Source organism: Dermacentor silvarum, chromosome 3 (genome assembly GCF_013339745.2).
Source record: "Dermacentor silvarum isolate Dsil-2018 chromosome 3, BIME_Dsil_1.4, whole genome shotgun sequence".
NCBI classification, from domain to species: domain Eukaryota; kingdom Metazoa; phylum Arthropoda; class Arachnida; order Ixodida; family Ixodidae; genus Dermacentor; species Dermacentor silvarum.
Genome location: NC_051156.1, coordinates 101,919,869 through 101,944,741, shown reverse-complemented (window position 1 = coordinate 101,944,741; position 24,873 = coordinate 101,919,869). Strand labels below are relative to the sequence as shown.

General features: G+C 47.4%; 1 protein-coding gene across 3 annotated transcripts in view; it reads left to right on the top strand.

Annotated features, from left to right (window-relative positions):
• Positions 1–23,823, top strand: part of LOC119445632 (sulfotransferase 1C2) — a 30,045-nt gene extending 6,222 nt beyond the window's left edge. The window contains exons 1-2 of one of the 3 annotated variants that reach the window (XM_049663476.1): positions 15,114–15,226; positions 22,661–23,823. In XM_049663476.1, the coding sequence (XP_049519433.1) occupies positions 22,674–23,576 (903 nt within the window). In that variant the 5' untranslated portion in view covers positions 15,114–15,226; positions 22,661–22,673 and the 3' untranslated portion in view covers positions 23,577–23,823. Of the gene's footprint in view, positions 1–15,113; positions 15,227–22,660 lie in introns of those variants that run through there. The other 2 variants (XM_037708511.2, XM_049663477.1) reach the window with 2 other exon arrangements.
• The last annotated feature ends 1,050 nt before the right edge of the window (positions 23,824–24,873 follow it).

Sequence of the window (24,873 nt, the reverse complement as noted above, 5' to 3'; positions counted from 1 at the left end):
CCTTGTTTTAACATTCCGTGCCAGTAATGGACCCATCGCCGTCATTACCGCAGCCGTGGCGAAATGGCAAGGGCTTGCGACCCGGCTGCGGGAGGCGCTGTGTTCGAACTCCACCGCATACACCCACTAGTGAAACATGTACAAGTGATTCCCCGCTAGACGACTGCCCCACGTGTGCAGAATAGTGACACTCATACTGTTTTTCTTTCAGCGGTGACCACTTTTCACCGACTAACAAATGTTAAACGTTATCGCTAGGCACAGGACGCGCCTGCATGTATCGGAACATTCTTAAACGTTATCGATGCTTCTATCCGTTGTGCGTGGTCACCAACGCTCATGTAATCTGAAGCAACGCGAATTGTCTAGAACTTTCTCAACGACACGCGAGCACCAGGGATAATTCTGGAACCTTCGATGTATAAAAGCCAACTTGTTTCGCCGCTGATCAGATTTCGATGATCGCCGACTGTGTTCGTCGCTATCGCTGTGCTTCGAGTGTAGCTTGCTTTTGTGGGCGCAGGTTCGCCCAATAAAGAATCAGTTTCGTCATACACATTTTTACGACTGTTTTCTGCACTGTCACTACTACTATGTGACATCTGGTAGAGGTGCTTTTGTGTCCATGCAGCGGACGCCCCCGAAAAGCAGTGAACCAAGCCCGAACCCCGAAGAGAGTACAAACGTTGTCCCGGACCATCGAGCTAGCATCAGGCTACTTGACCAACCCCCGGAGTACGGACTTCTTCCCGAGAAGACCAGGAAGTGCACGGCCACGACGACCACATCAACCATGACAGCACCAGTGCCGCCTACACCGGTCGTGTTACAGCACCCCAGGGAGCCACCGAGGTTCCGCGGATCAACATTCGAGGATCCGGTAAGTTGGCTGAAGACATATGAAAAGGTCGCTGTATTTAACAACTGGAACAGCGACGACAAGCTGCGCCGCGTCCTCCTCTCATTGGAAGATGCTGCCAGGACGTGGTTCAAAAATCGGGATTCGACCTTGACAACATGGGACCTGTTCCGCCACGGCTTCCTGCAGACCTTTACAACGTTGTGCGCAAGGAAAGGACCGAAGTTCTCCTAGAAGCCCGGGTACAGCTGCCCAACGAGAACATCACGATTTTCACGGAGGAGATGACTCGCCTGTTCAAGCACGCCGACCCCAACATGCCAGAAGAGAAAAAAATGTCACAGTTTCGCCCTAAGGGCGAAGCAATGAATGCGATAGCAACACAGCAATGTCATACGAAGTAAGGTGAGCGGCTTTGGTAGCAACAACACGCAGAACTGTTGTCGACGCCATCGGCGTTTTGCCCGCGTTAGCTCAAAATGCGTGCGGCGTTGGTGACTGTTGCTGGAGCCTCTCATATAAATAGGCACTTGGTGCCGCAGCTAAACGTCGCGTCCCTTCCTTCCCCCTCCCCCACGGCCTCTCGCGCGTCTGAAGAAGGCGCGTTTGCTCTACATATATGGTGATTGTAAAGGAGAAACGAGACGCCTAATTCTGCAGCCCTTAAGCGAGCACGGCGCAGAACGCGCGTTTGTTCTCCGCCGTGCGTTCACTCCCCGTGAAAGACGCGCCCCTCGCGCCCTTTCACTCGCACATACAGCGTTCGGCGCGCGGCGACGATTTCATCTCCAAATGACGTCATACAAAGTTTGCTTGTTGATGAGGGGTTTCAAGCAAGAGCTCCTCGCCGGATTTATACGCAACCCGCCCAAGACTGTTGCTGAATTTATTTTCGAGGCCATAACCATTCAGAAGACGCTCGACATGCGGACAAGGCAATATAACCGCCGAACACTGGCCGCCAACAACATCGACGTTCAAGCAATTGGCAACGACGACCTGCGCGAGACCATCAGAGTGGTCGTTCGCGAGGAACTGCAGATTCTCTTTCCCAAGTCGCAGCCTCAAGTAGCATCTATAGCCGACATCGCCAAAGAAGTTCAGCGCTCACTTGGAGTGCAGCCGCAATCGCCGCAACCCCAGCCGGAAGCGCTGACCTTCGCCGCCGCCGCCCGTCGTCAAGGCGGCCTTCCGCATTCGCGCCAGGGGCCCGTAACGCCGCAGTTCCGTCGTCCACCACCGTCGCCGCCAACCCACCCGCCCGTCTCCCAGCGCAGCCACCAGAGGAAGACAGACATTTGGCGCCCCCCCCCCCCCCCCGACCACCGCCCGCTCTGCTATCATTGCGGGGAAGCGCCAGCCATGTCTACCGCCGATGCCCATACCGCGAGATGGGCCTACGGGGCTTCGCCGTCAACGCGCCCCGTCCACAGCTTGGCGAGCGACCACTTGATATCGCCGACTACCTCGCCGGAGCCCAGTGCCAACCACGACGACCCTAACGCTCGCCGTCACCAGGCCGCTATATCTCGCCGCATCGCCGGCTGTACGCCGGCCCAACCCGGGGCCGATCTCCCAGCCCTTACCCGGGAAACTAAAGGCAGCAACCGATGGAGGTGCGGTTGCTGGACGACGCAATGCCGAAGATCCTCCGCCGCCGACGAAGAAGATTCGCGAATCATCACGACGAAGTATCAGCACGCCGCCTGGAAAGAGCCTTCATGACAACACTTCGCTGCCGAAAGAAGACCTGCTGACGCGATGTAGCAGCAGCGGAGCAAGCCGACGCAGCCGTGATCCGACGCCACGACTTAACCATAGCGCCAGACGGCGGTCTACCGACCTAGGCGTGCTAATCGATGGTCTTAACGTCACCGCTCTCGTCGACACTGGAGCCGACTATTCCGTCTTCAGTGGCCCGTTCGCCGCCAAGTTGAAGAAGGTGAAAACGGCCTGGCAAGGACCCGATATTCGTACAGCGGGAGGCCACCTAATAACGCCGGCTGCAATCTGTATAGCACGAGTCACGGTAAATAACCGCACTTAACCGGCGAGCTTCGTAATCCTGCAGCACTGCTCCAGGGATGTCATCCTAGGCATGGACTTTCTAAACCGACACGGTGCAGTCTTCGACTTAAGGTACAAGTCGATAACGCTTTCAACGCACAACGCGATACCACCGGATACAAGCATAAGTTACCATGCCTTGAATGTGCTCGAAGAACAAGTCACCGTTCCACCTCGCTCCAGCGTAATGATTTCCGTCGGTACCGAAGTGCCTGCAGACATGGAGGGCGTCATCGAGGGCGATCATCACTTACTGCTCGACCGCGAAATTTGCGTCGCTAGAGGCATAGCTGAGCTGTGTGCAGGGAAAGCAAGGGTGATGCTCACGAACTTCAGCCCCGAATACAAGCACATTAACAAAGGCACCACGGTCGCCTACATCGACGAAATAGTACAAGCCAGCAGTGCGTTCGCCTTCACGGATTCCAGTGCACCTGCAACGACGACTATAGTACCTGAACCAACTTTCGACGTCAATCAGAACCTTCCCAGGCACAAGAAAGAACAACTAAAGGCTCTGCTCCTGCAATACGAGGACTGCTTCTCGTCGTCGTCAAAAGTTCGACAAACCCCTGTCGCCAAGCACCGCATCATAACCGACGAATAGGCCCGCCCACTCCGTCAGAGCCCGTACCGATTTTCGGCGCGCGAACGCGAGGTCATAAGGCAACAAGTCGACGAAATGCTGCGCGACGACATCATCCAGCCGTCCAAGAGTCCGTGGGCATCCCCCGTGGTGTTAGTAAAGAAGAAGGCTGGAACCCTACGTTTCTGCGTCGATTACCGTCGCCTCAACAAAATCACGAAGAAGGACGTATACCCTCTCCCACGGATTGACGACACCTTGGATCGACTCTACAACGCAAAGTATTTTTCTTCGATGGATCTCAAAATCTGCTACTGGGGAATCGAAGTCGACGAGAGGGACCGGGAGAAGACTGCCTTTATAACACAAGACGAAGTGTTCGTGTTCAACGTCATGCCGTTTGTCATTGCTCGGCACCTGCCACTTTACAACGCGTCATGGATACAGTACTGGCAGGCTTGAAGTGGCAGACTTGCCTAGTCTATTTGGACGACGTCGTTGTGTTTGCCTCAAGCTTCGAGGTACACCTCCGGCGCCTTGAAACAGTTCTTCAAGCAATCAAGGCCTCCGGACTTTCGCTGAAGCCAGAAAAGTGCCGCTTCGCATACGAGGAGCTCTTGTTCTTGGGCCACGTCATCAACAAGTCTTGCGTGTGCCCTGACCCACAGGAAACGGCGGCCATCGCTGACTTTCCTCCGCCCACCGACAAGAAGGCAGTGCGTAGATTTCATGGACTATGCGCCTATTAAAGGCGCTTCGTCAAGGTCTTTTCACGGATCGCCGAGCCACTGACGTACCTCACGAAGGCCGACTTCGAGTTCAAGTGGTAGGTGCCGCAAGTCGAAGCATTTGAAGCACTGAAGCGACGCCTGCAGTCACCGCCAATACTTGCGCATTTCGACGAAAACGCCGATACCGATGTCCACACCGACGCAAGCAGCGTAGGACTCGCCGCCATGCTTGTGCAGATGACTGACGGATTATAAAGGGTGGTCAGTTACGCTAGCCGGTCGCTATCGAACGCCGAATCAAATTATTCCACAACAGAAGAGGAGCGCCTCGCCATCATCTGGGCTACATCAAAGTTTCGCCCCCTACCTCTATGGCAGGCCCTTCAAAGTTGTGAGCAACCACCACGCCTTGTGTTGGCTGGCTAACTTGAAGGATCATTCAGGTCGCCTCGCACGATGGAGTCTGAGACTTGAAGCATTCGACATCACCGTCGTTTACAAGTCCGGGCGAAAGCACTCTGACGCCGACTGCTTGTCTCGCACTCCCGTCGAACCGCCGCCACAGGACGACCAGGATGACGACACTTTCTTGGTACCCATCAGTGCCGACGAATTCGCCGAACAGCCAGCCGACCCGGAACCAAGGAGCCTTGTAGACTATCCTGGAAGGCAAGACCGTCATTGTGCCCAAGGTGTTCAGGCGAGGATTGGTGTCGTTTTGCTTGCAAAACGACATTCTCTTAAAAACAAACTTCTCGCCTCTCCGAGCCAACTACCTACTCGTGGTGCCCTCAGCATTGCGTCCAGAGGTTCTGCAAGCTCTCCATGACGACCCAACGGCAGGACAACTCGGTTTTTCCCGCACGCTCGCGAGGATACAAGAAAAATACTACTGGCCTCGCCTCTCTGCCGACGTCGCCCATTACGTAAGGACAGTGCCGAGACTGTCAGCGACGCAAAACACCACCGACAAGGCCAGCCGGACTTCTAAAGCCGATCGAACCACCTCGCCGACCGTTCCAGCAGATCGGGATGGACTTGCTGGGGCCTTTTCCAAAGTCGACGTCCGAGAATAAATGGATCGTCGTAGCTACTGACTACCTCACCCGCTACGCCGAAACAAATGCCTTGGCCAAAGGCAGTGCCGCCGAGGTAGCCCGATTCTTCGTTGAGAACATCCTCCTGTGTCACGGTGCCCCAGAAGTCCTCATCAGCGACAGAGGTACGGCCCATACGGCAGAACTAACTCAAGCCATCCTGCGATACAGCCAGACAAGCCATCGACGGACCACCGCCTACCACCCTCAGACGAATGGCCTCACCGAGCGCCTAAACAAGACCATCACCGACATGCTGGCAAGGTACGTCGACGTCGAACACAAGACGTGGGATGCCATCCTTCCGTACGTGACCTTACCATACAACACGGCCGTGCAAGGAACGACGCACATGGTGCCGTTCAACCTGGTCTACGGAAGGAACCCGGCAACGACGTTTGACGCCATGCTACCCGACGTCACCGACGAAGAAAATCTCGATGTTGCCACCTATTTGCAGCGTGCCGAAGGTCGACAGCTCGCCCGCCTACGCATCAAGAACCAGCAGAGCACCGACAGCCGACACTACAATCTTCGACGACGCTATACATGGAGTACCAGCCCGGCGACCGTGTTTGGGTCTGGACTCCGATACGCCGACGAGGACTTAGCGAGAAACTATTACGTTGCTATTTCGGAAAATATAAGATCATCCGACGTATTGGCGCACTGGACTATGAGGTCGTGCCGGACGGCATTTCGCAATCACAGCGGCGCCGCGCACGACCTGAATTCATCCACGTAGTGCGTCTTAAGCTGTTCTACGCCCGCTGACGAACTTAGGTACTTTGTTGTTTTGTTATGTGCTTTTTTTTTCTTCTTTACGCGTGGTTTTGTTTTCGCTTCCGTGTTTGTAGCATCGGGGCGATGCTTATTAAGGTGGCGGTCCCACTCCGGCGACACGAGCCCCCCGTTTTCAGTACTTTTGGAGCAACCGTGGCGGCTCTTCTACTTGGGATATAAAGTGGGGGTATATACCATGAAAAAGCCTAATTCTTGTAGATTCCAACCATATATTATATAAAGAAAGCTATTAGTGTGATTTAGACATAAATGTTCAAGAACAAGCGTGGTTTTTGTGAACTGTGTCTCAGTTGTGACCATATTTAGAAGAAACTACCGCATTTACAGCATTGCGACTTGCTGTGTAGCTTTAGGACATACTTCTATATTTCCTAGACGCGGCAAAATAATTTTGAATTTGTACTTTTTGCATAATTTGCTTTTGAAGATTGCCAAATATTGCAAACTTCTCTTGTAAGCAGCCCGGCCACTACAAGTTCGAGGAAGCTAATGTTTGGAAAAGTTAGAGTTCAAGAAATTTCCATCTAGTACGCAAAATATCTTTCATGTACCTTTATAAGTTTTCCTAATAATGCGGCCGAAATTAAGCAACATTTATAATTCTGGTTTTACTTTTGCCCATTTTCGCGGGAAGGTACTGAATCTACGAAGCTGCGGTTGAAAACTAATAAAGGTACAGGAATGAAATTTTGCGTCCTAAATGAAAATTCTTTGAACTCTAATTGATCCAAAAATTAGCTTCCTTGAGCGTGTAGTTACCGGGCTGTTTGCAACAGAAGTTTGCTATATTTGACAATCTTCAAAAGCAAATTATCCAAAAAGTAACAATTCAATATTATTTTGCTGTCTAGGAAACCGATAAATATGTCCTAATTCTACACAGCAAGCCGCAATACAGTAAATGCGGTAGTTTCTTCTAAATATGGTCACAACTGAGACACAGTACGCAAAAACCATGTATCTCATGCTTGTTCTTGAACATTTATTTCTAAATCGCATTAATCAATTTCTTTATATTATATGTAGTTGGAATCTACAAGAATTAAACTTTCTATGATATATACGACAACTTTATATCCTACGTAGAAGAGCCACCACGGTTGCTCCAAAAGTACTGAAAACGGGGCGCGCGTGCCGCCGGAGTGGGACCGCCACCTTAAGGGGAGGGTATTGACACGTATACTGTTTATTTCTCACCGGTGACCGCTTTTCACCGGCTACCAAATGTTAAACGTATTCGCTAGGCAGAGGACGCGCCTGCATGTATCGGAAGATTCTCGAACGTTATCGATGCTCCTATCCGTTGTCTGTTGTCACCAACGCTCATGTAATCTGAGCAGCGCGAATTGTCTAGAACTTTCTGGAAGACAAGCGGGCACCAGGGATTGTTCTGGAACCTTCGATGACTCATGTATAAAAGCCGACGCGTTTCGCCGCTGATCAGATTTCGGCGATCGCCGACTGTGTTGGCCGCTATCGTGGTGCTTCAAGTGTAGCTTGCTTTTATGAGCGGAGGTTCGCCCAATAAAGAATCAGTTTCGTCATACACATTTTTACGACTGTTTTCTGCACTGTCACTACTACTTGACAATAGTGTATATTTGCAAGCGATTGCTTGCTTGCTTGTTCCTCACTTGTGGCGCGTGCCCACTACGGGGGATTGGCCAAGAAGCCGGCGATCAAAAGTTAAAGGGTTGTAGGAGAGAGAAAAATGTAAGCGAAAAGTAAATGAGAGAGGAGTATCACGTTTATAATAATTAGGAGACAGATTTACCCAGCTGATATAGAAATAAAATAATTGTAATTATACATAAACAGCAAGTTTGGTGGTTTTTTGGTGGTATTATAATAATTTCGAGCACACAATCGGCCATTTAATGAGTCTATATTATTATTGATTTTGAGAATTAACATGGTAGCCTTGTAGTGTCACAAAGGTAGTCGCAAATGGCCACGCAGATGTTACTGCGGCTAAAGCCCAATGAAGACACCCCGAAGGAGAGGATATTTGGCGTAGTTAAAGAAATTCTCAATTTTCGGAATGAGACTTCAAATTTTTTCCTCTGATTTCGGTACCGACGGCGTGCTAGTAGAAACTGTTCAAGCTTCAACGTAGCATAGACATTCAATAGTCCCTTGGCACGAAGTTTTAATCTACACCGGTTTCATGTAATCTACCGTTTTTTTGTTTTTGTTTTGAAAATAATCTTTTAAAAATATTCGAGAGTAGGGTATGAGAATGGTTCATTTTTTGTGGTTATTGACAGTCGTGCTAGTGAAGACAAGTCAGCTTGGCGAAACGTTGGTTTAAAATGTTATATTTGCGTGGAATGAAAGTAGTGGCGAACGTTGTTCGACCTCCGTTGATCAATTCCAGTCTTCATCACCGAGTGTGCACATATGCCTTGCTTGTGATACATTTTTTGTATACATAATTTTTCCTAGGATCGTACAAACAAAAACAAATGTAGCGTCGTTCTTTGTGCGACTTTCTTAAAAACGACTTTGACAATGTGGAAATGCCGGAATATGTCAGGCTCTGCTCGTATTACACGTAGCTTGGCTTAAAACTTGATGCCTCTGGGCAAACAAATATTTCTTGTAGTTAACTCTTGACAAAGTGACTCGGAGTCATGAGGGAGGTAGTGGCCGAATACTGCACCAGGGAGGCCAATTCCTGTTCTGGTGAGGGAGTGACTTTGTTGAAGCTTAGTGGGCCTTCCTAATTTGGTTGCATCTGGAATAGTATAGCCACACTAGATCTCGGCGATATTTTTACCGGTGTCAGGCGCCACACCATGCCTGGAAATGTAGTGGACTGGAGCAGGATTCGAACTTACGACCTTCAGATTATAAGCCGGTTGTTCTACTTCGGCACCACGCCACCACGTCGTTGAAAAGGAAAGTGTGCAATCATTATATTCTCCGGTGCTAGCATATCGGGCAGAAACTTGGAGGTTAACAAAGAAGCTCGAGAACGAGTTAAGAACCACACAAAGAGCGATGGAGCGAAACGTGTTAGGCCTAACGTTAAGAGACAGGAAGAGAGCGGTGTGGATCAGAGAACAAATGGGGATAGTCGATATTCTAGTTGGCATTAAGGGGGGAAATGGAGCTGGGCAGGCCATGTAATGCGTATGGTGGATAACCGGTGGACCATTATAGTTACAGAATGGATACCAAGAGAAGAGAAGCGCAGTCGGGGACGGCACAAAACTAGGTGGGGTGATGAAGTTAGGAAATTTGCAGGCGCAAGTTGGAATCAGCTAGCACAAGATGGGGGTAATTGGAGATAACACGGAGAGGCCTTCGTCCTGCAATGGACATAAATATAGGCTGATGACGGAAGTGACTCGGTCCTCCTGGAACATATATTGCATTTACGTTTGCTACCACGTAACTCGTAACCAAATAAAATGGGGAGTAATGATTGAAACCGGGTACACAGTGTGGCCTAACCTTCTATCATCCCTTAAATTCGGCGATCCGAAGTTGGAACTATCCATGTTTCGTAAAACTGTCTCTTCCGGCATCAGCAAAAATTTAAGAGCACACTTATGACTGCTTACATGTGGAAATGCTAAAGCATTATAGCCCTTTGGTGATATGTTTCTTGCCGCGCTTTCCTTGTCCGTGCAAGCTCTCGCCTGCTTTCTAATTGCGCCTCGGTAAAAGCAAATAAAAGCGTGCTCGGTTGCACGCGAGGAGTTCATCATTCGAAGCACCGCTGCGGCGTTCAATGCGGCATTAATGCTGTTTATTTTATAAACTCATTTTATGTGCTCATGAGGTGGCGCTATACCTACTCCCCATTGGCATCACCATCACGTGCTAAATGAGGCAAGCACTACACCACACCTTTAGTCAGTCGCTGAGACGTGACGTCTGCGATGATGCACGCACAAGTTACACCTTTAGTCAACCGGAACCGGAGTTTGCATGGGAGAAAGCTTCGCGTTAACCCATCGTTCTTTAAGAAAGGGGCTTTGGTTTTTTAACGACGTCTTCAAAATTGCCTTAAGTTTTTGATCTCTATGTATCATGCATTTACCTGCTATACCAACACATCTGCAACGACGACTACAGTCTAGGGAGGTCTACTTCAGCATTTATTCCTGAGCTTCTCAAATGTTGCATATTTTTATTTCCACTATCTGCTGCCAGCTCAGGCCAACTGTTTTTATTGCTGTAGCAATTATGCGGACCTCAAAGGTGTATTCGCGCAACCTCCACCGTTGCATATGTCAAACATTCCCGTTCGACGCCTAATGAGGAGTTCGTGCGTGGACGATCAGAGCGAGGCTCTGCAAAGTCGCGGTAAGCGTTTGGCTGCGAAAACGACGAATTGAAGTGTTTGGTCGGTAACTCGTTTCCTCCACTTATTTGCGCTCTTATGCGCTTCGGTGGCAAGGAATATGAATGGGGATTAAGGGAGGCAGAGTCAGCTATCTCAGCATTCTTTAGTAGACTTGGAAGCAGCAAGTGTGGCGTGGACCCCATCAGGCGCCCTGCATTGCTCAGAGACGCCACGCTGTCGGTCTCCCAGTGGTGGTGCAGGCGGGTCCCGGTGTACTGACTGCAGAGCCCGCCACAGTTCCATAGCGTGCTCTGGCGATGATGATGGCGCTGGATACGCCCATGCATGAAGTGATGTCGGCAATGGGCCCAGCTGTATGCTGGAGGGCCCTTTGGTCCGAACCGCGCTGTAAACTGGACCATCACAGAGCCTGTGGTCCAGATCAACCCGATTCTGGCACTTGAGGCAGGTAGCAGGTTCCGATGCTGGCTCTCCATTGCCTCGGAATCGACTTAGAAGGAACGGGGTCACCAGCGTTCCCGTCTGGATGCGCCCGATGGCCCCAGCAGCCCTGCGAGAGAGAGAGAGCTTGGGATGGGGGGTATGGACAGCGGGTTGACGACTGCAACCACATCGGCGGTGCGCTTTGCCCAGGCTTTTTGCAGGTCGACGGTGGGGTTCAGTAATGAATGGCGCGGTGTCAGGTAAGATGGCTGGCTATTAGGCTCTTTGGCTTGCGAGGAGAGAAGATCGGCGCGCGCAAGCCTGTGGGTCATTTCATTGCGAGAGATCCCGCTGTGCGCAGGTGTACGTTTGGTTATCACTCGGTTTCCGAGACTTCGGGCGTAGGTGACCTCTTGTCGGAGATTTCGCAGAAACTCGTCGCCATAGAGGATGTTGTCACGCGCTCTAAATACCGACTGCGAGTTCATGTAAATGTTGTGAATGAGAGTTCTCGCGTTTTGTGCAGTCACTAGTTCCACGTGCATGTAGTCGTAGGTTGCTTGCACCTCTGCCTGAGTATTTCTTGTAATATTCGAGGGTTGATGGAGGTTCAGCCGCGTTCGGCGTTGGTGCAGCTGTACCAAGTAGAAGCATACCTACACTGACTGGTGTTTTCGGATGGTAAGGCAGCATCATTGTATATAACACGTTCGTGTGTAGCAAGTTGCTGTATGAGCCGGATATGACGTTTTGTATAAGCCAGCCGTCTGCTTTTTAAATGCGAAACATTTCTTGGCGAACATTTACCACTTTGAGAGAATCTATCTATCTAGCCGCCTACATCTTGCGGCACTCATGGTCGTTTCTTTACTTGGTATGTACCAAAATTGGCACAGTATGACAAGAATATATGACGAACATAAAACATAGGTCATGACATGAATATCATGACGTCCGTGTCATGTGGGTCATGAAATAACCGCCTGTGTCTTGGTGCTCCCATGGTCGTTTCGTTAACTTGGTAGGTATCGAAATTGGCATAGTATGACAAGAATGTATTATGAACATGATAGGTCATGACATGTGTGTCATGTAGGTCATGAAACATGAGCCTACGTCTTGGTGCTCTCATGGGTCAAAAAACCAACAAAGTGGCAAAGAATCGAGAATTAATGGTGGTAATGGGTACAAGTATAGTTATGATAGTAACGATAATGACAGTAGAATGCAATAATGACTCGATAATTACCATGACTCAAAAAATGACAATGACTCACAAAAGAAGATTAGCACTAAAAAACCACTGGAATGGGTTCGGACGTTTGCACTAAGTGAAGGAAACAATAAAGGAGGATGTCAGAAGTCATAGTCCCCCCACATATGTTCAAGGACCCAATGCGTTACAGAAAGGAGTGAAGTGAAAAACAACATTATTGCAGTAAAAGTACAAAAAAGCCGCCATATCCCACGTCCTTTGGCAATCTATGTTATGCGCAGCAGTGTGCGGGGAGCCTACAAGTTAACGAAAGGACCACGAGAGCACCAAGACGTAGGCGGCTCTTTCATGACCTACTTGAAACACATGTCATGACCTATCATTTATGTTCATCATATACTCTTGTCATACTACGCCAATTTTGATACCTACCAAGTTAACGAAATGACCATGAGCGCACCAAGACGTAGGCCGCCAGATAATAGTTACTCTCAAATTGGCAAATGTTTGTCAAGGGCAAATGTTCCCATTTAATAAACAAAAAAGGCCTAGTTTCGCCTGAAAGGCGAAGCACCGATTGCGATAGCAAATTAGTAAACAGCTATACGAAGTAAGGATATTAGTTTTATTGGCCGTATAAACTTGCAAACATTCGATTACTAATTTAACAAGCACATTGTCACTCGTGCACAGCTAAACATGAACACATCTCGCTCGATGAACCCGGGAACTCGCAGTCAGAACGCTGGAGTCAGGAAGCGCGGCAGCAGCATGCAGCAGCGAGCGAATTAACCTTCGTGCTGTCTCTCTGTTCAACGCGAACTAAACGTGGAAAGCACAGCGCATACGAAGCTACCGGCACTTCACGTACTTCTTCCACATCGCAGATCGCATTCAAGATACGGCGCCCGCGCGGCCGCGCCGTAAGGAGCAGCCGCCGAAGTAAAACGCCCCCCCCCCCTCCCCTTTCCAAGCTTCCCCTGTACCTCGCGCGCGTCAGAAGACAGCGATCTTCCGCCCCGCATTCCTCCCGCGAGCGCGCGAGATTGAGCCGCGATGGTCGCCTGACTGTCGCAAGCTTTCACTAGCACCTACTGCGTACGGCGCTCGGTAATGATGTTATCGTGTTTGGAGTTTATACGGAACATCCCGGAGACGATGACGGCGACGGCAGAAATGCGCTTGGAGCGTCCATATAATCGCTATTTCAACAAAATGCATTCTGTACACCGGTCTTGAAGTTGGTAGAGTCGGTGATAAGTGCGACGGATGCGTGAAGGCGATTCCAGTTCATGCTCGTCCTAGGGATGAATGAGTCACTGTAACGTTTTGTAGGGCGCAATGGCACCCCGACTGTGGTCAGTGCAGGACGCAATATAAGACGGAGGGGCAAAAAGGATTTCTTTTAAAAGGAGGTTCAAATGAAAAACTTTTTGAAAAAGCCAGAGACGGGAACATTTCGCCGTCATGAACGATCACGTAAGTTAAGATCGAGTTCGTTTCATTGATGAGATCTTTGCATAGCGAGAATTATTACACAGGATAAAGCGTGCACCGCGGCTTTGAATACTTCTAAAGTAGAAACAAGTGAAGAATGAGTAGGATCCCAATTGGCTAAAGCATACTCCAATTTGAAGCGAACGATAAAGTTTTGTAAAGAATTAACAGGGAGTTTTAGTATAGTGGAAAACATCAAACGCAAGGACTTAGCGTTAGCGTTGCGTGCTGCAAACTGTGCATGCGCAGAACGTATACGTAGCCAGAACTCTTACGTACGTACGCTATTTCCAGAATATAGCGTTCAACGCTAACGCGTGCTAGGAATTCCGTACGTAGGGCAAGATGGCGCCTGTTGAAGCGAGAGCCCTCCACTTCAGATCTATCGAGTCGTCGGCCTGCAGTGTTCGGCTCATTCGTTCCCCACCAATGCTCGTGTTTGCTTTAGATTTGTGTGATGATGCTTCGAAAGCGGCGTACAGGTGACAAATTGGCGTTGTTTTCTATATACGTTATCGATTAGCGGCGCAGTATAGCTTAACGAGGGGGTATGCTCACGTTTGCTAATGTTTGCTGTATCCGCATCGAGATGGCGCCCACGTGTATTTGCGTTGGCGTTAGCGTTTTGCTCCGTTCCGCTATTCTAAAACACAACCTTGTACCACGCAGTGGAGCCTTTCTTTGCGCTATCGTTGCGTCGCACGTTAACGCTCACGTGAGCGTTTTGCGCTATACTAAAACTCCCTAACTTCAGGGAGGAAGGGGCATGGCTAAAATTATGGCTTAAGTACCCAACCATGCGGTTAGCGTTATTAGTAACATAGTCAATGAGCAAATACCCGGAAAGGTTACGTGATATGTGAAAGCTGAGATACTTGTAAGAGGCCCCAACTGACGCCATACGATCACCATTATTAAAATACGTTTTCATGGCAGCGTTAGGAAATATTCGCATGGCCTTACATTCGCTTGAATTACAACAACACTCAGTTATGCGGTCAAAGTCTTCCGGCAGTTCTTGCGAATCGGAAGGATTAGTAATTTTATGGTATTGTCACGCTGCACGGCGCAGCCGAAGGAAGAGGAAGTAGAAGGGTGCGCGAGGAGCTGGCCGCTGCCTGTTGGGCTTGGATGACCGTCCTGTCCGTTGCGCTACGTTAACCATCCATCATTCTTGTAAATAAATCCATCCCATCCGTTACTGTATACAATGTAACTAAGAATTCACGTTTATAACGTTTATGAGTATATAGTCGGTATACTACAAGGTGTCCGCGCATTCGGTAATAATTAACTCACTTGAGCAAATATAAAAACTGAGTGCCGTAGACAGATGTCTCCGCTAGTGGTCGCCACAATCTATTTCTTATCTAGCCCTAAGCGATCGAGGCTAAGGTCCGCAGATCACGCACATTGTTCACAACTCCCTATGTTATTGGTCTTGGCGTCACTCCCAAAGATTTCGTTTTTCGCGTACGTGCGTAAAGATTGCCGTCACTTCGGCTGCTGTAAGGTATTTTATACCTCAGGAATAAGCCCCAACAAACGCTTTCGAGTGCTGTCTATTAGTGCAAGCCGTTTCGAAGGTTCAGCTGCCCTGACAGTTCGTCCACCTTGTGGGACCAAAGGTGGGACATTTTTGTTGCTCTTGTTGGTGTGGTTCTGGTGGCTTACGACAGAACACAATGCTTCCCTTGTCTGCATATCGGACTGCGCTGAAGGTCTGTACGAAAGCACTATCGCTACAACTACCTGCCAGTCGGCCGTAGCGATTTCGTAGCACGCGGACTGTAAGCTCCTGAGTTTGGCCAGCACGCTATTGAGTTACTAGACGTGATATAGGATAGGTATAGAAATATGCCTATTCCTATATATGATATAGATATAGCTATAGAAATAGGTTCCAGAAAACAAGGCTATGAGGTGACCCCCTGTAAACTTCATCAATCAGCTGTACCTATTGCAGAGTTAAGAGAAGTTATGGCAGTGATTACCATTTAAACTAACGAAGATGGGTACCTCCTAGCGCCTTACTATCCCCAGCATCTAAAGTTAAAGTGGTGATAAGCAAAACAGGTCCCGTCGTAATAAATAGATCCAGCATGGTTAAACAATTGAAGTATCCCCGTGAAAACATGTCCCTTTATTCAAATGTTTCCTCCAATTTAAGAATCCCCTTGTTAGATCCCAGTTGATTAGATGATAGGATCATATTTCATTGTGTTTTATTCTCTCGCCCTTGCATTTTAATATAGGGCTGTGACTAGAGGCTCATTTCTCCCCACCAGTTTGTATTCGTTTATCCTGATTTGTGATAACATATCATGACAGAACCCTTCCAAAATAAAGTGAAGCTTTCTCTAAGACAATAGGTAATGAAGCAGGGACCAGGCGTTCTAGTTTTTTTTTCTTTTCAGACATTCGGCCTCCTACTTTATAAAAATGCCTCATTTTGGTTTTCTCATCTTCATTCAAGTTAAAGTGGTTCCACATCAATGTATACCGGAGTATGTATAGACGCATCTGAACAAATTACTTTGCTTCTAACCAAATTTACGTGCAATTTCTAACATTTCTAGCTTGTTATTAGGCTCATTGTTTGTGTAAGTTATCACTGTGCAAACATACAATGACCTCAAAGCACAGGCACCGCCGAAGCGTTATCAGGCATATCGAACAAGATAAATCAGTTCTACTTAAATCTTGACGATGGCAGGAGATTCGTGAAAAGAATAAGTTCCATTCACCTGAATGTAGAAAGAAGCTATAATGGAAACAAACATGAGTTTCTAAGAAAAGAGAAGGTTCGCAGTAGGCGAAAAATTCGCCCGAATAAATCCGAAGTAGTTGTCCCTGCGCTTAGAGTTGTTGAATAATAGGCCTTCGCCTTTGCGATATGCTTGCCTCCTCATAAATTTGGGACTACGTTCGGTTGAAAGGTATTTATACATATGTATTTACTTTTCATCAATGTGCCCTGCCATTCAGTTGCGCGTTCTCTCGCGCAACTGAACTTCAACTTTCACGTGTCGGTGGTGAAAGACCCACCGCCATCCACCAACCACGAAAACTGCCGAACGCGTCAAAGAAACAACTGGCTTCAAAATTTTACGACCTCTCATACTAACCGTGTTCACAAAATGCACTGCCCATATTCACCAACTCTTTCGACTTTTTCTCCTAACAACAAATATGCTTCGGTGCTTCCATGCAATGAAACTCCCCATTTTCGGGCAATTTCGCAGAACACTTATCTACGGGGTACTTTTGCTCAAAGTGTATGAAACTCGAATACTTACCTCTTTCAGGTTAACGGGAACTTTGATTATTGAATTCTTCTTAGTTTTTCGGTCTTCCTAGAAAACACAGAACTTCGAAAGTAACTTTGGCTCACCCACTATATCATATGCGAACTCGTGTCCAAGATATGACTAGATAGAGGACATCGAGAACGATTATACTATGCGGGGAAAGGAAAATGCAGTGAATGCCGCATCCTCGCGATGAAAATACTAATGTGCCCTTCCACGTTGCATCATCTAATGCTAGCGTATCTAGCGCGAACCTCTGTGCCTTCACTAGTCTCCGTCTCTGACGTTTAGATCTCTTCATATATAGTCGACAGTGCTCCCAGAATTGCTCACGCACCCAATCCACAGCTTTGACGTGTATGCTGAAGCTCAAACTACCTAATCGGTTAGTCAATTCTGAATATCGAGCATAAACAGCACATAGCCAGCTTACAGCGAATCAGGGCTAAGGGAATATCTTTCCTTTCTAACAGCAGTCCTATGCTGTCGTTTAGCGCAGTTGTGTTGTGATCGATGAATGAGAAAAGCGCGACATTGGCAGGTACAGTTCGCACCATCTGCTGCATTTTTCTTTGGCAACCTTCGTCTCATCCCATTGTCCCGTGGTGCCATGTGAAGCACTTTAGAGAAGCACCAACAATTTCAGCCAGCAATTTACCTGGACCACTGTCTTTCATGCACAGAGACATCAAGGAATCATGGGAAAAAATTAGTACTCCTTAGCAGGCGCGTAGCCAGGGGGGAGGGGGCTGATGGGGCTTCAGCCCCCCCCCCCCCCCGAAACTTTTTCGTGCTGGTATGCACCGCCGACCAAAACTACCACCGACGCCGGCAATCATTCTGGATTTTGTCTGCAATGTCCTTTTCACGCTCGAAAAGACATTTCGGCACGAACATTGCGAACTCGGGCTGGATTTCGTGACAACGCCCTTGCACCTGGAGTCACGTAACGCAAGGAGCCCCATCCGAGCACAAACTTTCAACGGCTTTTCGATAGCGAGCGCGCGCGTTGCGGCATGTCGCAGCGGCCGCGGAATATGCGGAGCCCATGGATTTATATTACGAAACTTTATGGGTATAAAGTTCTGATAAACTTTTGACGCGAAAGGTGCGCTGACATTTCCAAAGGCATGCTTTAAAAGATTTTCAATTCTTGAACTTTATGGGGTTATAAGTTTATAAGAACATTAGTTCTTATAAACTTGGGCCAACATGCGCGCACTGGAACGCTCGTGTCCAAGCCGTTCCATAAATGGAAGCGCGCGTTCGCAACCTCCCCCACACACGAAAATACTAAATATCACCGTGACTGTCAGCTAGCAGCTGATAAATTTCTCCAAACATTTTCAGGAAGCGTGCCCAATGTGATTGATCAGCTGGACCAGGGCAGGCAAAGTAAAATATGAGAAAACAGAAGAAAGTGAACGGCCTATTATTGAGGATTTTTTTTTTTTTTTTGCGGGCGACAAGGTCTGGCTGTCCGTGGCCACAGGGACAGGGGCCCTATGGATTTAAGCAATGCCCCTGCTGAAAATACAGGCATTTTCAGAGTGCTTCTTCGCATGCGAGCTGATTGTGGAGATACATATCTGAAGAACCATTTGGAAAGTTGCCCCAGTACTGCCTCGTATTTAAGCCCAGACGCACAAAACCAAATTATAGAAATTTGTGGTGACATTATCAAAAAAAGCTTAGATTCAAAAGCAGGCTGCTTCTCCATACTTCCTGACGAAACGACGGACATCGCTGGAATCGAACAGCCTACTGTTCCTGCAAGGTACCTAAACAAGTATGCCAACGACATCAAGGCAGTGTTTTAGGTTTTAGCACCGGAATAGATGCCCATCTCTCACTGCGACAGCAGGTTCTATGTAAATGTGTAAATACTGCTGCAGCTTCTAGTCACCCTTCCAGTGACCACTGCCAGCACAGAGAGAATATTTTTTTAACAAGAGTTTACTAAAAAACTACTTGCGCTCTACAATCTCTGTGGAACGCATGGTTAGGCTGGCGCTTCTATACACCCACAGAGACGTCGGCATCAACGTGACCGTTTAGCTCAACTTTCCCGCCGAGAGAAGTTTGTCCTTTAGATAGCGAAGCAGCAAAAATCAATGCAAGTAAAAAGCACTGTTCCTTCAGGTCCATAAGTTCTTAATTAACTTTTAAAACCGCAGAAATTTTCGCCGTTTATTCTAGCAGTTAGCATCATGATCACAATAATCACGCGAATACAAGAATTACGAGAATACCAATAACGAATTTTGACCGACCTTGCTCATTGAAAGCCCGGCCCACGCGGCGTCCGCCAAAAACACTCGGATATTGGGTAGTTCAACTTACCGCATCATCTGTGGCCTTCGTTTGTCCTTTTCTTTCCTTTTCAGCTACCTGCTTTTTTTTCTTTTTTGAAACGAAGGAATACCCTCCTTTAATTTTGGGTGTAGAATAATTGTTTGCGTTGTGCACGCAGTTAAATTACACATTTTCGTACTGATTTTGCATTATTCCTCTATTATTCTACCCACATGGCACTGTCGCGACCGCTGCATGGCCCAAGTACATATCACGATTTCTGCGATCATAGTTATGTTTTTGCCAGGATCATCTGTCTTTTTGTGCTCAAAGTTTACTATCTGTGACTGAGCAACATGTTTATTTGTCGTATTTAACGCATTATATACACTGACGTTTGCTTAAACACGTAGATTTATTGGAGACTCATACCTATTTTTAAATATCTTTCTGCGAGGTTTTGTGTATACAAGCCGTGAACTTTGTTTCCAGCGACTCTTTTTTTGCCCTTTAGCGAGTTGTAGCTTCGCATTTGTATATTCCATTCTATCTTCGCATTTCTAATATATACTTTGCAGATCTCCCACTTTTTATTTGTACTCACTGCTGCGAGTATTATCTCGGTGTAATACACGACGAATTACAGCTGCTCCTGCGCAATCGATTGCAACGAGGGATAGCTTCATTGAGGTTTCTTCCTGGCCGTTGCATATGTAGAAAAATGTAAACAAGGTTCTTGAATGACAAAGATTCATCAAAATATTTGTCCTCAACTTATTCATTTCATGGCCTTTACGTTTTTCATATAAGCTGCATGCACTGCTTGGCTGGTTTCGAATTGATATTGACCCTTTTCGCGGCGATCTCGTGGGCGCTGCCATATTTTATCACATGGTGACGCGTCCATTGCTTGCCTCAACTGCCTGCGTTGCCTCCTTGTTTACAATGGAAGTGTATGACGCCGGCGCGGCTTAGAAAACCTGTGTTTTCGGAGATATCGTAGACGGTGACTAGGTGGACGACACAAAGCTTTGATCACAGCTTGAGAGAACATGCAAAAGCTCTTTCGGAGCTGATTGAGCTATGTCCAAACGGCGCAGGCAGTTTATACGGTGCTTCTTCTAAAAGCGGGGCTAAATATGCATTCCAAGCTTTGCGATTATGAATTCAGTCAGGATTAGTGTGTTTTGCTCTTTGTTCTTTATTCGGCAAATATTTTGAAGCAGTGGCTTGTCAGTTTCTGACTCAGTGAAGTTCCTCGGTGCGGCCACTATCTGATTATTTTCTGTCTAATCGCTCGCGGGTGTGCTCAGTTCCGAATCCGATAGATTTGGTCTTGCTGCGCACAAGGCTTGAAACGTAGCTATTTTGTACATTGTAATACCTTGTAGAAAATATATATTACAGCTAGTAATTCGCTTACTCTTGTGGACCGTCACGAAACATGCAGCTTCGACCATTGGTGCGCCATTGGTGTACTGCGTCATTTATTGTGTGTATACAGTGCGCATATATTCAAGTGTGCGTCCATTCACTTATTCTTGATACGTCGGCGATAGAGTGGGCGTAAATTTTCCTGCCATTTGGACAGATGTGTATAGATAACGTGCGCGAAACTTACTATGACAGGAAGCGGCGCTACTCCCTTTGTCATTGTTTAACTAGTGGTACTCACTGTTGCCGATGTTCTGGGGATGAAGCCCTTTCTTTAAAGTTTAGCGATACAAGGCCGGTGGATGAGCAAATTTCTGTATCCTCGAGGAAAGCCGCACATCACGAAGTGCCGGTAACACGTTCGGACAGTTGCAGCAGCGGTCCGCGAACTTCGCCACACAGATTCATTCTATTCCTTAACATAACAGTCACTATTTTTGCAGCCAACTACTGCACGCGTCTTCAATCCACATTATTCAATCTAGCATAATTGGAGCACAGTGTGTTAGCGAAAACTCAGTTGCATTTCCTACAGCTGATCGCACAGAAGCAAGGTAGAATGGGTAATGGTTTGATATTCGTGCGCGGTCGCTGAAGAGAGGTATGGCGCGCCGCCGTGAGCGCCATCTCGTTTCTCGAAAACAAACTGCTCCGCGAACAGGGTCAATAGTTCTAAAGTTCATGAGATGTTTTCTTTACTTATTAATTAGACAAAAAAACACGGAATTATTGATATCAGTTATTTCTGCCACAATTTTTGGGGCATACGAATATATTCTGTTATGAAAACATACATATTTTAATGGACAGTGCATAGCGTTCAATAATTCGTTTGCAGCATCTAATATACAATGAAATTGGCAATGCAGTTATTATTTATGCATTTGATCCCTCGACAAATTCTATAAGGAGGAGGCCGCGCTGCAACCTGCGCCCCCCCCCCCCCCCCCCCCGAACAAAATTTCTGGCTACGCCACTGCTCCTTAGACGTCATCATTCAATATTATGTAAAGTAAAAATCCAAAGGCTGGCTCCCTCAGCTGTATCGCTACGATTCCAAACATTCCTCAAAAAAGAAAAAAGCAGCCGAAAAGACGATGGACATAACAAATGAGAAGGCAATTTTTAAAGCACACTGCACACGCTATAACACTAGCAGCAAACAGGTAAGTACTATCATGGAAATCACCACCGGGTGCACGACCTAGCCATTTAGCGCAGCCACTGCATCGCATTGAGGGAATATCACCGAAAAGATTCAAGATGAAGTTAATGAGTACAGTGCATAACACTGCGTGACTATTCACAACCGCAGCACTAGGGAAATGGTAGAGCTTCCGCCTCCTATACGGTAGGTACTAGTTTTGAACCCTGGTGTCGCCAGAAACCTACTGATTTTTTTTAATGAGAAGAGATGTACCACTACCTCGCTCTCGGTTCTTAGTATGAGTTCTCATCTCAAAAGGCGGTCCTGTAGAGATTTTGGAAGGTCTCTGAACGCCCCTTGTCCCCACCACAGCTTTGGTGAAAAAGTCGAGCATCTGCCGCTGCTGTGGGAGGCAGAGGAGCGCTGCCGCCGGGTACCTACCGCTAAAATAGGTACAAGCGTGCTGCCAGCCAGGTGTTCGGCAAGTACGGCAGTTTCATTCGCTTAGAAGAACACCCACATATGGCAAGCTGGCTGCAGGCACGCGACCGCCTCAATATAAACAACAGATGGCCAGGTCGTAGTGCACCTCTACCCATTAGAAAAACCGGTGGGTTTCCCGCGGCAATGGGATACGAACCCTGTACCTCCCACATACAAGTCGGATGCTCTACCATTTCACCACAGCTGCGGTAGTGACGTCCTGTGTGGTGGCTACTTAGTCCATAAAATGCAATTCCCGAACCAACGACACTTCGAAAACGTAAACCACTGAAAGCATTGCGAGAATGTGTAAATGAAGCATCTGAAACACTTTTTTGCGCAAGCCTTGCAACTGATGGCTAAAGTAACTCAATCCTGTTCTAATTTTTCAGCAGATTCGCCGCTATGCCGGGACGGAGGCCCTATCGCCAAATCATCGACGGCGTTGCCAGGTGTCCTGTACTCGACCCAGAAATCTTCCGCAAAAGCCTTCTTTTTCGTGCCGCGGATGGCGACGTCGTTCAGAGCTCGTTCCCGAAAAGCGGCACGCATTGGATGCAGTACATCACGCAGCTTATCATCAAAAAAGGCGAGGCGGTCACTACGCACGCACACTTTGCCAACAATCTCCGCTTTATCGAATACATGGGTTGCGACGGCTGGAAGTCACCACTTCCCGTGAGACTTCTGTTAACGCATAACCCTCTAGAGCGAGAGACCATGAACGAAAAGGCAAAGTACGTCTACATCGCTCGGAACCCTTGGGACGTCTGCGTCTCGCTTTTTCGCATGGCGACAGACCTGAGCCATTACCGCTTTCAGGATGGCACTTTCGAAGAGTTCTTCGAACCGTTTGTAGAAGGTGACTTAGGTTACGGAAATTACTTTGACCACGTAGCAAAGGCATATGCTCTGAAGGACGAACCCAACGTGTTCTTTGTCACGTACGAGGAACTCAAGAAGGACACCCGAAGTACCGTGCTCAGGCTTGCACACTTCCTGGGAAAAGGTTATGGCGAGCATCTTGAGAAAGACGAACATACGCTCCGGAACATTCTAGAATGGTCCACGCCTGAATATATGAGGCGCGCCATGGTTATGAACCTGCAGGCTAACGAGAATCCACTATTAAATGCGTTGTTTTCCAGAGACAACACGAAGAGCAAGCAGGGTTACGAGGGGGACTGCAACAAGTACACAGTGGTGCGAGAAGCGAAAGTTGGAGGCTGGAGGGAATACTTCACGCCGGAGATGCTGAGCCGTTTAGAGGAGAAGATACGACAACAAGGTGATAGGCTTCCTTCATGACACTGTGGAGTGACATAAGGCAACAGGCAATTGATTTGTCGAAACGTTAAGCGTGGTATCAACCATTCACTGATAGTCACTCCTCTTCCTAGCATATATTGTACGGATCAATAGTTGCTATGATATTCCCAGAATAAATTCAGTTTTTTTTTCAATTTCTTGTCGTTCTATTAGTGATTTCTTTGGCAGTCTTGTCAGGGTGGATGATGGGCTAGGTGGTGATTAACTTTAGTAAATGAACGGCGAGCAGGGGCGACAAGGGCGTAGACCTATTTTCTTTTCATTCTTTGGTTACACACATGTAACTAGAAATTTTTCTGCGAGTATGGTTTATCAACAAATTGCATAAATTTGCCTCATCATAGAATAAACAGACTGTTGGAAGCCAGCGTTGGTCTTTGTTCCACTTACCTTTTTTTTCGGTCTTCGCACTGCTCGCTTATTTCATAATTGCAGTGTTGTGGTTTTAGCGCTAGGATAAATCATTTTTAATCAACAGCGCAATGTTTAGCACCACCAAGATGCCGAATATGAGCCTAATGTCTAGAGCTGCCATGTTCGAGTAATTCTTAAGCCGTTAAAGTGACAGAAAAAAAATAATTATTCATCGCTGGCACACTATATCTGCAACCAGAAAATTGACCCCAGAAACACTTGGCAATGATATTGTCGCAGCGTTCATTTAGGTGCGCATTTTCCAGTGATGGGCACATCGCCATATTATATTATTTATTTTTGCGCTCCTTGTTTATTTATTATTTCTGCTCCATTACTTGCGCTCTTTGTTTTCACATTCTGTGTCAGTAAATATCTACGTCAAATTGAGCTATGAAAGCCCGTATCAGTTCATCCCCGCACCAGTTACGGCAAGTTAGAAAGAGATAAACTAAAATAACCGGCCTTTTTTTTTCTTCTTTCTTTACAATATGGCTGGTGACACACTAGAAATTAGTTGGTTCCTCCGATTAAGCGTGCATGATCGTCTTTGGCACTCTTGTCACTCTCCTGTTTGGTAGGAAATTAAGAAAAAACATAAAGATAGGGTGATGGCGTTTAGCCGCTGTAACGCCCATTATCTACCCTGTACTGTTGTAAAGGGGAACAGAAAATTAAAAATAATAGAAGGAGACCACTAATCAAAGTTTTATCATACGAGGGCTTATTGGCTAATCGCCCTGCTCTCAAGTTCACGTACTGCGTGAAGACTGCAGTTAAAATGATTCATTCCCATCCGTCGCCATGACCACGAATTGCGCTGGCTAACACTCCGAGGGGCAGCTCTAATAAGCATGCAGAA